Source organism: Rhodnius prolixus, unplaced genomic scaffold, assembly GCF_049639745.1.
Source record: "Rhodnius prolixus isolate KJV_2025 unplaced genomic scaffold, Rpr scaffold_5, whole genome shotgun sequence".
In the NCBI taxonomy this organism is placed as follows: domain Eukaryota; kingdom Metazoa; phylum Arthropoda; class Insecta; order Hemiptera; family Reduviidae; genus Rhodnius; species Rhodnius prolixus.
This window is the reverse complement of record NW_027411624.1, coordinates 27757017-27771526: the sequence shown is the minus strand read 5'-3', so window position 1 is coordinate 27771526 and position 14510 is coordinate 27757017. Positions and strand designations below refer to the sequence as shown.

At 33.8% G+C, this 14510-nt stretch overlaps 1 protein-coding gene across 2 annotated transcripts in view; it reads left to right on the top strand.

The window, feature by feature from the left end:
- The window catches only part of LOC141458708 (uncharacterized), a 200116-nt gene that overhangs the window by 86968 nt on the left and 98638 nt on the right, over positions 1–14510 (top strand). For both annotated transcript variants that reach the window (XM_074137043.1, XM_074137041.1), the window contains exon 2: positions 10959–11145. In XM_074137043.1, the coding sequence (XP_073993144.1) occupies positions 10969–11145 (177 nt within the window). In that variant the 5' untranslated portion in view covers positions 10959–10968. The remainder of the gene's footprint in view (positions 1–10958; positions 11146–14510) is intronic.

The window sequence follows — 14510 nt, the reverse complement described above, 5'->3', positions numbered from 1 at the left end:
TATTGTGGGAACTATAAGGGCCCAATTTCACAGCAAAACCATGACCCAAAAAAATTTCAACTCTCAATATCTTCTCAACTAATGGATCTGTACTCAAGAAAACTATAGCATACTACTCAGTAAAACAGAGTGTGTAAGAGCTGAATGTTTCATACGAATAATCTGTTGTTTACTGTGGGAACTATAAGGGCCCAATTTCACAGCAAAACCATGACCCAAAAATATTTCCACTCTCAATATCTTCTCAACTAATGGATCTGTACTCAAGAAAACTATAGCATACTACTCAGTAAAACAGAGTGTGTAAGAGCAGAAAGTTTCATAAAAATAATATGTTGTTTACTGTGGGGGAAACTATAAGGGCCCAATTTCACAGCAAAACCATGACCCAAAAAAATTACAACTCTTAATATCTTCTCAAGTAATGGATCTGTACTCGAGAAAACTATAGCATACTACTCAGTAAAACAGTGTGTAAGAGCAGAAAGTTTCATACGAATAATCTGTTATTTACTGTGGGAACTATAAGGGCCCAATTCCACAGCAAAACCATGACCCAAAAAAATTTCGACTCTCAATATCTTCTCAAGTAATGGATCTGTACTCAAGAAAAGTATAGCATACTACTCAGTAAAACAGTGTGTGTAAGAGCAGAAAGTTTCATAAAAATAATCTGTTGTTTATTGTGGGAACTATAAGGGCCCAATTGCACAGCAAAACCATGACCCAAAAAAATTTCAACTCTCAATATCTTCTCAAGTAATGGATCTGTACTCAAGAAAACTATAGCATACTACTCAGTAAAACAGGGTGTGTAAGAGCAGAAAGTTTCATACGAATAATCTGTTGTTTTCTGTGGGAACTATAAGGGCCCAATTTCACAGCAAAACCATGACCCAAAAAAATTTCAACTCTCAATATCTTCTCAACTAATGGTTCTGTACTCAGGAAAACTATAGCATACTACTCAGTAAAACAGAGTATGTAAGAGCAGAATGTTTCATAAAAATAATCTGTTGTTTACTGTGGGAACTATAAGTAAAGGAAGGAACATCAATTAGTAAAGCTGCTAAAAAGCACCCAGTCGCTCGAGTTCAGCATCCTACTGTACAAAGTGAAAGATAAATCTACAGCCAGGAGACGAATGGAGCGATGTACAGTACTCTCCTCTGCGGAAGAGGATTTATTTTAGTTTTGTGGATCACGTCTGTTGCCAGAGCTGGGTTTCCCATCACTAAAAGCCATTTACTGATGAGTGTGTGGCAACTTATTAAAAAACTAGATATACCGATCATTTTCAATAATAACCTTTTATGTAAATCTTGATAGAAAGCATTCCGGAACCGTTATCCTATCATTGTAAGTAGGATAAGCGAACTGTTTCTTTAGCCAAAGTACCCAATACTAGTTTCTACGTTTTGTATAATGAAGTTTCTCGATAATTGAATGACGCAGATGCCCTAGAAGGTTTGAACGAAATTAAAACTCTTCGGTAGGATAGTTGTATAAGGGTTGATCGTCAATAACTGCGTAATGTTGAAAAATATTACATTATTTAGGTAGGCCATGGCTTACCATTTAATAAATGTTGAAATATTTTAACTAATATCTAAATAACTAGACGCGCAACTAATTTGAAATTTTGTATTAATATAAAACAAGAAAACTATTAAACACTGATAATTTTTCAAACGAAACCAACGCCTACAACTCACAAAAAAAACTCAAAAAATTGTAGAGCGACGTGAACAGTACAACAACTGACTGTAGACTCCTCATTCAATATTATACTAAAGCGCCAGTGAAACAAAGACTTCTAAATCGCAACTATGGTCTTTCTAATCTCTTTCCTTACTCAACAGAGTTATTTATAGCATCTCTCTGATGTCTTATCGCAGTTAAATTGATAACAGAAATTCTCTAAAACCTTGCGTAGTTACTTAAAGAAGAAATGGTACTTACGGAAAGATTTGTGGTATGTTGAAAAAACTCTTTTAACTTTTAACCTTAATTTCACACATTCTGAAAAGATTAAATGAATGTTTTTTTTCCCCAATTTGAGGATTCCGATTTCTTAAAGACAATGAGAGCTTTAGCAAGAATCGAACCAAAACAAAAAAGTGCTTAGTGTTCATGTGCTTATTCATTGCTAGTTTCTCGTTTCAAAAAAGAATTTAGTCTCACGAAGTTATTGAAGATTTGATAATAGAAAACACCATGAACACCTTCTATAGAACTCTCGCCATTACCCAATTATAGTTGCTAAATAATTATTAATTTAATGAAGAAAATTACTGTACTAAAGTCAGCTATTTGTTAATAAACTTGTGGTTTGTAAGTTCGATCATTAAAAATTAATTTCTATCTTGGCGATCGAGATAACGGTTGGTTAAAAAGTAACATAATGTGAAATTTTTGTGCACAATCTTATTTTCTACTCATTATTTTAGCTGTATAATATTATAATTTAAATATTATTATATTTAGCTGAGGAAAAACGGAAAACAAAGGTACCACTGAAAACATAAAACCGAGTCAACTTCTAGGTCTCATATGAAATTGCGACAGACCAATGGTGACATTCCTCTAACGTCACATGTAATAAACTCTAGCCTTTTGTTCTTTAGCCGGCTTCCTTCCTCCTTGTACCTTTCATTATCTTCTCCTTCATTACCACAACAATAAATATTCGCCGCTGTGACACAACTCTGTTCATTCTCGATCTGCTTCTTGGGAAATTAAATTTCAGCTGAAATTTACTCTTATTTAAATAATCAATTTCTTTTAATTTTTTAGGCAATCCAAAAGTACGAAAACTTTTATTACTTTGGCATTAACCTGATGATCAACATTAGCAGAATTGCTTTTTTATTTCTTAGTGCCTGGTCTTTGCAAACTTTTCAAAAGTCTCGAATTTTGGCTCATCACTTTTAGTAACTACCTTGCTTTCTTAAACATAATGTTAAAACTGTAAAAATTTTACATAAGGCGAACTTCTGATTACTAGATCATCTCACGAAATTTGAAGCACAAAATAAAGCCTGTAGAAACTACAGTTGGCAACAATTATTCTCATTTCTATTACCTGTGGAATATTATTGGTTGTTATATGTTAATGTTAACGACTTTTTTTAAAAATTTATTTCGTTATTTACAATCTGTGTAATATAATATACAATAAGTAAATAGGGAGAATAAAGGATAAATGGATGCGTGAAAGGCAGAAGGAAAGAAACTGCCCAGCGGTAGCACTTTCTACAGGATATGATTTTTAGGCCTTTAGACTGTGAGGAAGTCGCGGGGCCACTGGCGATTCAGTCGGCGAGGAGGATTGTTAGGGATGTCAGAAGAGGCGAGAGACTGTACTAGAGGATTGAAGCAAGTGGAGAGAGCAGTATGGAATTTTTGATATTTAGTCTCGGCGAGCTGTTGTACGAATGGTGATGTTGAGGTCGTTGTGAAGAGTGAGGTTAGTCACCGTAGAAAGGAGCGTCAGCTATCTGTCGGAGTAGTTTTGATTGAAATGTCTTGTACTGTCCGTATGTTTGTAGGTTTGGCTGAACCCCACAGCTCTAGTCCGTAAGTCCACATAGGTTTGAGAATAGTATTGTACGTGTATATTAAGCGTTTGAGTTCAATGGGTAATTTGGAGCGTCGTCCAAGAAGTCTGTAAAGCGGTTTCGCACGTCTCGTCATTGCTTGTCTTTTAAGTCTAGTATGTGGGTTCCACGTGAGTCTTTGTGGGTTCCACGTGAGTCTTTGTGGGTTTCACGTGAGTCTTTGTGGGTTCCACGTGAGTCTTTGTGGGTTCCACGTGAGTCTTTGTGGGTTTCACGTGAGTCTTATTCATGACGTTAAAGAAAATTTATTATTATTATAAAAAAAAATTGACTTTTTTTTGCCACAGCGGCGTATTCTAGAACCTAGGGAGAAAATGTAATACAGAATCAAATGGCAGTAGAATGGTGTAATTATCTGGTCTTCTTAATAGCAACTTGTCTGTAAATTTCTTATAACTTGCGACTTTAAATACATTTTATTATTATCTTTACTATTATTGATATAGAAATTAGGGATGAACGTAGGCAGGCGTAGCCTCAAAAACCCTTATACCCTTTCAAAACAATAGCCACTATTTCGGAACAGGGGATAACCTCAGTGACCTAAAAGCCTCAAACTCTTTGAGCAACCAACGATCGCCAAATTCAAAACAACTCATTTATATTTGAATTACACTTTTATTTAAACACAGATTATGAACAATAAAGTTTATTTTTTTCATTAAGAAAATCGCCGGCAACATGTGCAGCAGACTCGCATAACCCGCTATAAGCTCTGTTATTTCTCCAGCTATATACACAGTAAGCTATATTCTCCAGTAAGCTCTAGTTTACTAAAACTGGTGACATGAGAGAGTGTGAGGAGGGTTAAAATAAACACAATATTTCAGCGTGTGTTTACACGCCATATGTGTAAACCCTCGTCGTATGTGGACAAGTCCATTATCGTCTAGTAAACCAACCAAGGATTAGCTTACATTTATTTCCTCTTATTAGGGAGTTGCTTACTAACTCAAACAATACTAACCCTGCTTTCAGGGCTTACTACTTGGACAACATAAACAATAGCTTGACAAATAGTGTTCGTGACCATTTCCATCAAATAAAAAAGACTTTAGATATATGCAAAATTATTTAATTCATCTTTATCATTTTCTTTTTGGCAGTAAGTATATGCAAAATTCAAAATATCAGCACGTTAGAGGGGTTTTCTAGAAAAATAAATTTTAATTTTCTTGGCAAAATGCTTATAATAATTGGGAAAAGCATCTTAGCGGAAAAATAGTCTTTTATGAAGTTATTTTATGCAAAATCGTACCACTAAAATAGTACGTCTGGATGATAGTTTTCTAGTATCAATCTCAATAGCTAAAAGTGTACCAAAATGGAAGAACAAATTTAAGATTTCTGAAATATCAAATCCTGCCTTAAAGCCTTAAAAAATGGATATTGTAAGCTGCATTTAGGACTTTATTTTATTTTTAAACGAAAGCTTTACAGTCCGTTTGGCCTAAAAAACTATAAGGTCCAAAAATGGCCATTTTTTCCCCGCGAAGCACATCTGTAGCCGAAGTCTGCAGTCTACTCGTGCGGTCGTATTGCTTTATTCAATTCGTCAATGTTGTTGTTTTTTCTGGCCGATGTTCTTTAGACTTTAGAATTTTCAGTAGGTTTCGAGATAAAATCAGCATAGAGCAAGATTGGATGAACGTAAAAGTCTAGAGATCTACACAACGAGATTAAGCGTTTAGGGAATATTTCACTATCCAGTTGAAAACGATTCATCCGAATTTTGGATTTCCTTAAGATTTGGTTGTAGAAAGTTGCGTAGCATGACGATGTAATGATCAACAGTTCGTTTCATTTTCGGTTGCGTTTAGCACAGAGGCGGAGCCACAAAATGTGGGAGGTCTATCTGCAAGACTTTGTCATTTACAGTTAATTCTGTCAACCAATACACGTACAGAAATATTAAAAGACATTGTTTTATTTTATAAAAACATGTAATTTCTGTTTTAATTTTGAAAATTCAAATTAATTCAATTAATTTTGAGAAAAAAAAAATCTTGTACGACGCTCCAAATTACTCATTGAACTCAAACGATTAATATACAGTACTATCCTCAAACCTATCTGGACTTACGGACCTAGAGCTGTGGGGTTCAGCCAAACCCACAAACATACGGACAGTACAGACATTTCAGTCCAAACTCCTCCGACGCTGACGCTCCTTTCTACGGTGACTAACCTCACTCTTCACAACGACCTCAACATCCCATTCGTACACCAACTCGCCAAATATCAAAAATTCCATACTGCTCTCTCCACTTGCTCCAATCCTCTAGTACAGTCTCTCGCCTCCTCTGACATTCCTGACAATCCTCCGCGCCGACTGAATCGCCAGTGGCCCCGCGACTTCCTCGCAGTCTGAAGGCCTAAAAATCATATCCTGTAGAGAGTGCTACTGCTGGGCAGTTTCTCTCCTCCTGCCATTCACGAATCCATTTATCCTTCGTTCTCCCTATTTACTTATTGTATATTATATTATACAGATATAATTATTAAATAACAAAATAAATTTAAAAAAATTTGAAAATTGGACTTGATTATCATTCTTCCTCTTAACTAGTTGTTAGAGAAAGAAAAAAGGAGACTCTCTGGGAAACTCTCGAGAATAGGATCCATTTGCATTTCCATAGCAACAAGCTTAACGTCAATCTACAAACCATTTTGGACTACTATGTGGAGTAAAGCGAGCGGTTAAGAGGTTGACTCCCTGGAGGTGGTAGCCACTGGTCTATATATAACAACTGCTACTCTAGGCCCTATTCATGGTCAAATATGTTGTATTAGTGTGTGATAGAGATAGAGATAGTGAGAGAGCAATCAAACTTGAATAGTTTATAGGTACAATATGGGCCTCCCGAGTGATGATGGCGGGTGGACAAGGGTGGTTAGCTAATGATCTGTGGATATACGTCAACCTGAAGCCCTGCTATGTGTATGAAAGTGTCAGTGTGTACGAACCGGGTTATTACAGTGGCTGCAAAACTGACGTCCCCACAGTTTACACCCATACTGTACTCACGCTGCTATTGGACGACCGCTATACCATGACATAAGTTGATACCGCATTCATTAGCCGCCACCAACAATGTTGCAAGTTTACTATTAATGATCTGCGCAACCACTCGTTCACTTTTCCTCCCATCCATCCTAAACACTCACCAGAGTGGCATGATGACATGATGACCAATGAACTGCCCCCCTTTGTGTTTGGTTATACTGGCATAAACCACAATGGCTCTAGTCCCAGCTTTATGATAACCTCCATGGATCATTGGAGTAAAAACTAGAATTTTGATTTAATTTTGTGGTTAAAAATGTTATTGATATCTACACACCTGTTGATTAAATTATCTGCCCTAATCTCAGATAAAAGAAAGTTACGGTGAATCTATAATTCCAACTATAATCTAAAAGTTCACCATCCATAAAAGTAGCAAACTTCATCTCTATAATTACGTCACTAGCGAATCACCGCTAACCAAACATTTTTTTAAAAAGTACAAAAACGTTTCACTATAGCAATATCTTTAATTTAATCTAATTTGATGATGGAAAAAATGCCAATTTGACGTGTCTCTATCAAATATTATTATTGTTGCCTGGTTAAAATTCTTTTTGTAGAGATTTGGTTAAGGTTGTGACCTTAGAATTGCCAACAAAATAAGCAGTAAGAAACATTCCTTGAACACGATCAAGTAAGCATTGATTGTGGATACAATAACTTCGTTATTGCTAGATTGGAAGAATCTCATTGGCCATAAGATCACAATCTCTATTCGTGCCTACTAAGCTGCTTGCATAAAAGGGTGCACTTTTCTAACCCTGGGGTTTCACCATCAAATAAAATACTTTCCTTACAATTTCCACTTTATTTCCAGATTTTTCTTTTGCTTTTCATCTCTTCCCATTTTCTTTTAGTGTTCATTAGAATGGGAATTTATTTACTTGGATGTTGTATTACAATATTCCTTACCGATTTTATCTAAATAATCTAATAATTCGCCCAAGTTCATTACCTACGTTTTTCAACTGGATAATTGAATAAATTGATTACCTTTTTGTAATTAATTTAATAAAAATTACCTACGGGCGTCATCTGGGATTCAGAGTTGCTTGAAGACAGATTCCTCTCCCCAGACTTCTTTCTTCAATTAGCATCTCTCTCCCTGGCTAATGAAAATTTAAAAAAAGCATACAGGAGCTGCAACGTAGATGAGAATTAGAAGCTCTCAATTGAGAGAATTTTTAGTGGAAACATCTATTTTGAAAAATAAAAATGAATTTCATTTCATTTCTATAAATCAGCTTCAATCCAGCGTACCAAACTTATAATTAACTTATTTGTAACTAAGTTAACTGCCAGAACTACTTAATGGGTACTTAATGGTATTTCGTTACACAGATCCTCTGGGTTACGGCTTAGCCAACTTTGTAGAGTCTATACATAGATATTTCTAGTCACACTAATCTAAATGAGCAGGTTCTGGTTACGAATAAGTGAAAAATCAAACTCTTTGTCACCGCAAACCAGTTCTTCGTCATAATCCATTCTGAGAGCTTAAAGTAAACGAAAACTTGGCTAGGATTAGGTCACATTTACTTTATGGTATTGGAATTTCATATTTATGTTGATTAATCATAAAGAGAAAAGGTAATTATTGGTAGTGATTGTCACTCTGCATTCAAGTTCTGGCAATTCATTGATTGTTAAGTGAGATTCACCTTTGGATGGTCAAGTTCTAAAGCAAGCTTTCCTTTGAAAAAATGAAATAAAATAACTTCAGCATAATGAACGCTTTTATCATTCCATTACCATTCCATTATTAGTGACAGCCAGAGTGCGTTGTGTAAATTATCACATATACATAACCAGCCTGCAGGAATGTATCATATTATCGCAGAGATTGGTAGAAATGATAGCCATTTTTAAAGAGAAGGGGGTCTGCATTAGTTTTTTGTGGGTAAGGGATTATTGTGGTATAAAAGAAAAGGAAATTGTTGATAAACTTGCAAAGGAAGCCACCAACAGTGGGGAAAAGGCTAATTATAAAGTACCACACACCGATATCAAGTGTACAATTGCAAAAGCAGCACTACAAAAATGGCAGACAGATTACAGTAATGGTAATAAAGGGAGATTCTATAAAACTATGGCAGATCAGTTACCTAGACAACCATGGTTTAAGGGAACTGTCACTAATAAATGGGTTGTTACGACAATAAGCAGGCTGTGAGCGAACCACGCGGTGTGCGGATCGTATCTTCTTCACAGGATCAACAAAAGGTCCACTCTCCTCTTTGCTTAGATTGCAATGATGAGGAGGATTTCAAACATATAATAATGATATGTCCACGTAGTGCAGTAGAAAGGAAACGAATGTTTGACGACATATACAGGTATTTAGATGCACCATTTCGCTACGAAGACATAATATTCTCCACCATCATCTATTTGCTTAAATCTATAGCAGAGGTAGTAATGAAATATGAATGTAGTTAAAAGTTCTAGCCGATTAGAATGAATGCAAGAAAATGATTAGAGAAGGATTACTGTGATTTTAATTTCGGTTAAGCTATAAGGATGGCAGGAATATAGAGTACTGATCCATCCATTAGCTGTAGTTTATGTAAATAGTTGTATGTAGTAGAGGGATGAATGTGTGAAGCGAATGTATTTATAAGTAAGAATGGAGAGTGAGTGATATTCTACGGATAAGTACATAGCCTAGACAATGCTGGCTGTATGGCGGAAGCCAATGCCCAAAAAAAAAGCAAAAAAAAAAACCGCTTTTATTAGCTATATAACAAAAGACATTAAAATCATCCCAAATTCAAATTCCAAATTTGAAGAAGTCTAATTATTGGAAAATGGATACAGGTGTTTGGAACTTTGGAAGAACACGTGTAGTATGTACATACATATGTATTGGAACACGTGTGAGAAAGAAACTTACTCAGTATTAGTTCCGAAAAACAACTATTTCGGACCATTTAAAACAGTATTTATTATAAACAATTCAAAACCGATACTGTGCTCTTATCACAATAATTGTTCTTACTGGAGCAAAAAAAAAAAAAAAAAAATTCATCTGAAAACTAGAAATGATAATTTCATCCGATGAACTCTTGACCCCAACTTAACTGAATTCACTGGATTTATTTATGTAAAACAGTTATTTTTGGCACCCATTACGCCTCGCTATTCGGTGAAATCTGCTTTAACTTTGAAAGCCTAAAATATTACCATTTATTTAATTGATTGCTTATTTTATTTTTACCGTTTCAAATGGTTATTTTGCAATTTTAATGTGGTGAATAAAAATTAAATTATTACAGGAAAATGTAGTTTAAATTCTTTTATTAAGAGAAATTTATAAATTTGAAATTTGAATTGATGGAATAGAAAATTTAAGAGTTATACTCTAAATACTGACATCATTGCCATACACAAGAAATGGTAAGCACTTTTAGGAAGGAAAGTCTAAGTCCAACAAGCTATCTATTCCAGGATACCCAGATGTTGAACATTATTTCAAAGACTTCTGAGCATAAGAAACCGAGATATTGAGGGACAAAAATTATGTTTCTTGAACATCAGCAAATTTTAACATCCCATATCTCAGCTACCATTCCACCTAGAGTATTGTTATTTATATCAGTTATAGAGTTACTTATAGTATGCAATCGAGCAATATTTCGTAGAATTCAGAGCATTAGAAACCGGGTTATTGTGAGTGAAACTTTTGTTATCTTGTAAAATCGGCAAATTTCATATCTCGTCCGACGTTGCAGCTTTAATATTTTGCAGTTTATGCTGATTATAGTGCCAGTTATTATCTATAAGCTCATATTGCTAATTGTAGGCATACATTGATTGACAAAATTACAATAATCGTCTAGGTTCGGTTAACAGGCGAAACATTTCCTAGAAATATGTTCCTTGGCGAAAAGGAGCCGTTTCTTTTCTGAAGAATGTTGTTTTACTGCTTTGATGATTTAAGAATACTTTACTTACAGTGGTGCTTGGGAGATGTATTCAAGAACAAGAAAGAACTAGCTGTTTAGCCCATTTTTCCATTCTTAGCGAGAAGAAAAAGAGCAATTTAGCATCACTTGCAACGTGTGAAAACACTATTCTAACCGTTAAAAGAAGTTACTCGTTGCTTTTTGGTCCTAAAGCTCAATTTAATGCCTAACTTTGCCAGCTTTCTTTCAAAAATTATTGAAAACCGAAGAAAGCTTATAGTAAAAATTTAGACAGACACTACTAAACCAATAAACTCTTTTTAAATTCTTATTTCTAATTGATATTAAACTTTGTTTGAACAGGTGATGTAAGATGCACCTGAAGATAATGAAGTTATTTCTATCAATCGTGGCTACACTTCTAGCATGTTTGCCTGGATTCATCGACGGCAAATCGCCGAATGTTGATCAGAACTGTGCAAGTGGTCTCGGCCCTGGGCATACAATTTGGAGAAGTAATCAAACCCATGAACTTCATTTGGATATTGCGGTAATGTATTCTTATTTATAGCCATTTGCATGATGGTTCTTTTTTAAATTATTATTATTATTATCATCATTATTGTTTTTCCACAGCTTCTTGCATCTAGTCTAGACTAAAGACAGGCTCAGGTCAAGTTGTTTTGGTCCTCAGCTAATGTTGATATATAGTTTTATTTAAAAATGACCAGATTAATATTTGCAAAGCTTAATAATGGGACTGAATTAAAAACTATTACCAAGTTAAGATTATCTTATTCAACATAAAAAAAAAAATATGCAATGTCAAACTCTGACAATATAATATACCAATAGATTTTTAAATTGTTAATTTTTAATTATTTAATTTTCTTTTATAAAATCTTTTATTGGAATTTACAACTGCAACGGTTGTTGCGACGAGCAAATATGGTACCTGGTAAAGAAAATAAAAGAAAATCACGAGTGGAGAAGGTAGGTGGTGTCACTTCAGTAATGTGCTTTGCTCTCACGATAAGAGAAGATCACGAGGCCATCTTCCTCTTCAATCTCCTTAGAGGATTACCTGGTAATATGGTGGAAGATAGGTGTTTTATGAGAGGGGTTAGGATGAGCTACTGTAGAGTGGAATGAAATTTGAGAAAACGAGTTTTAGCAAGATCTGTAATAAAAGGGATTTTAAGATCATTATGAGTGAGGTTAGATACTTAGAACGGAGCGTTAAGAAGTTTTTAGAAGTATTTTTGACTGTAATGTCTGGGAGGCGTAGTGAGTTGCTTGGACATTACATTATTTAAATTTAGTCATAGAAATTTGTTACAATTTTAACATCTTTATAATACTTTCTATCAAATATGAAGCCAAAAGTTTGGGTAGGAAGATTTAGATAATTTAATGGCTTTTTTGAGGTTTCTGTAATTGTCTAGAGACCAATAGAGTCTTTGAGGTAGCTGAGACACACCTTCTTCAACAGAACCATTCTATTGCTTTGAAAATATATAATATTGAAACCTTGATTATTATCTATTATAAAGTGGCATTCCAACAGCTGAACAAGAACTCGCATAATACCGAGGAAAAATATAAATGGACAGACTTTCAATGATGAAGGTGTCAAAATATAAAGAATCTACCTAATCACTTTGTTGGTAAAAAAGAAAAACCTTCTTTATAGAGCACAAGGGGAGCCCTTGAACGCAATAAGATTAGATTAAAGGAAACGGCAGCTTGGGAAATAAGAAAAGCTTTTAGGCGACCATAAAAACTTTATTGAAGCTTTAGACTGAATGTTTTCATTTAATTGATGTCATTTTAGGAGAAACAGTAAAATAAAATTAGGCCATTTCACGTTTTGTATACTGTTTAAATTTGTTTTCATTTTCCACCAATTAACCGCACCGTTACTTTATTTTGTATTCTTTATTTAGTTGCAATTATTCTCAATATTTATCAAAATTCATGTTTCTTATTATATTACAAAAAATTGCTGTAAAAATAATGCAAAACAGCCTTTTTTAGAAAAGCGCTAGCAGCGTAAATGATCCTTTTCCTTCTCCTTGGGAATGGAGACTGCCTGATGCAGCTTTCCTGGCGCAACTAGGATGTTTAAGAATTTAAATTTAGTTGATATCCTGTAATTTAATCAAACAATATCATTTTGTAATTTACAATAACAACGATTACTGGTAACAATACTTTATTTTAAATTTCATATCAGACAATCACATTTAAAACAAACTGAAACAGTTTTGATAAAAACTTTTTGAACGTCACAATAATTTCGAATAATAACTTTGTTTATTAACTTTACCTGGTGTAAAACTTTATCTCTACATTTTGTGAAGTTTGATATAACTCTATGGTGTTTTATTTTATTTTTAACTCCTTAACAAAAACTTACAGTTTAAAATGTTAAGTATAAGGGTTGATTAAACGCCAAAAGGTACACAAATCAGCGAGTACCCCACATTTCATTAATACTTCATTAATATTTAAGTAATTCTACTGCATTAATTTTCATTAATAAGTTATTTTTTAGAATTTATTAGATGTCACAGACCCTTATGCTGGCTATTTTCGTCTACAAAATATATGTTCAAGTAGCACTGTAGATTGACTGTAATATCTAGTTATCTATAATAATCAAACCATTAATTACAGGTTAAAAAGAAAAACGTTACAAAAAATAAAAAAAAATTATGAGGCTAAAAAATTCAAAACTTTTTTTTAAAAGAAACTTCACCAACATACATCGATGATTTTCAAAAATCGTCGGTTTAAGTTCATTCTTCGATTAAAGTAATTGTTATTTTATGAAGTAGTCAAACGTTTATAATAATTATCTGGCTTTATCGCAAATAACATAGTTTTCTTCAATTACATTCTCAATCTAGGTATTCATCCCACAATGTTGTATACATGTAATGTAAAATGAATAAGATATGCATATTTTTAGGACAGCTGATTATTCCAGTATTTTGCTATAAGTAAAATTAGGGGGACTAAATTAAATTACAATTGAGTAATCAATAATTGTTGTTGAATAATCTACTTGTTATAACTGTGTGTTATTTGTGCTCTCGAATATTTCGGTAAGACGAATTCAAGACAGTAGCCTACTCTAACTTTGCCTTTCTCTACTTTAACATGCATGTACATATATGTGATTTATCATAATTATAACAAATAAATATTATAAATGAAGTGGCCAGCATAAGGGTCTGTGACATCTAATAAATTCTAAAAAATAACTTATTAATGAAAATTAATGCAGTAGAATTACTTGACTATTAATGAAGTATTAATGAAATGTTGGGTACTCGCTGATTTGAGTACCTTTTGGCGTTTAATCAACCCTTATACTTAACATTTTAAACTTTAAGTTTTTGTTAAGGAGATTTTTGTACCTTTTGGATAGATTTTCCTTTTTGTCTATTTTACAAAGTTACATATCTGCTTTACAGATTTTTTTAAAATTTGGAATAAGCAATTCTATCATTATAACCTGATAAGGTGTTAACTACCACTGGAGAGATCTTTTTACAGAATGATTATAGTTGCGGTCCCCCAAACCATCCCCAATAACAATGTTTTTGAAAAAGCGTTTTGAATAACATAGGAAGGTATTTGTACGTAAATAGCAAAATTAAACTGCGATTTCAGTACTTCCTTTTAAGAGGAGTAAGAAAAATAAACTACGATTGCAGTACTTCTCCCTAAAAGGCAAAGAGGCAAAGATTTTTTAATCGAACGACAATTCATTGATTTAAATCGGTTCACTCATTGATAATTTAAACGATTGCAGTACTTCCTCTTAGTAGGTGCAAGAGCATCAGCAACGTAGAGGAGCTTTAACCACTATTCGAGCTGAATTTTATCAAAATCGTACTAAGCGTT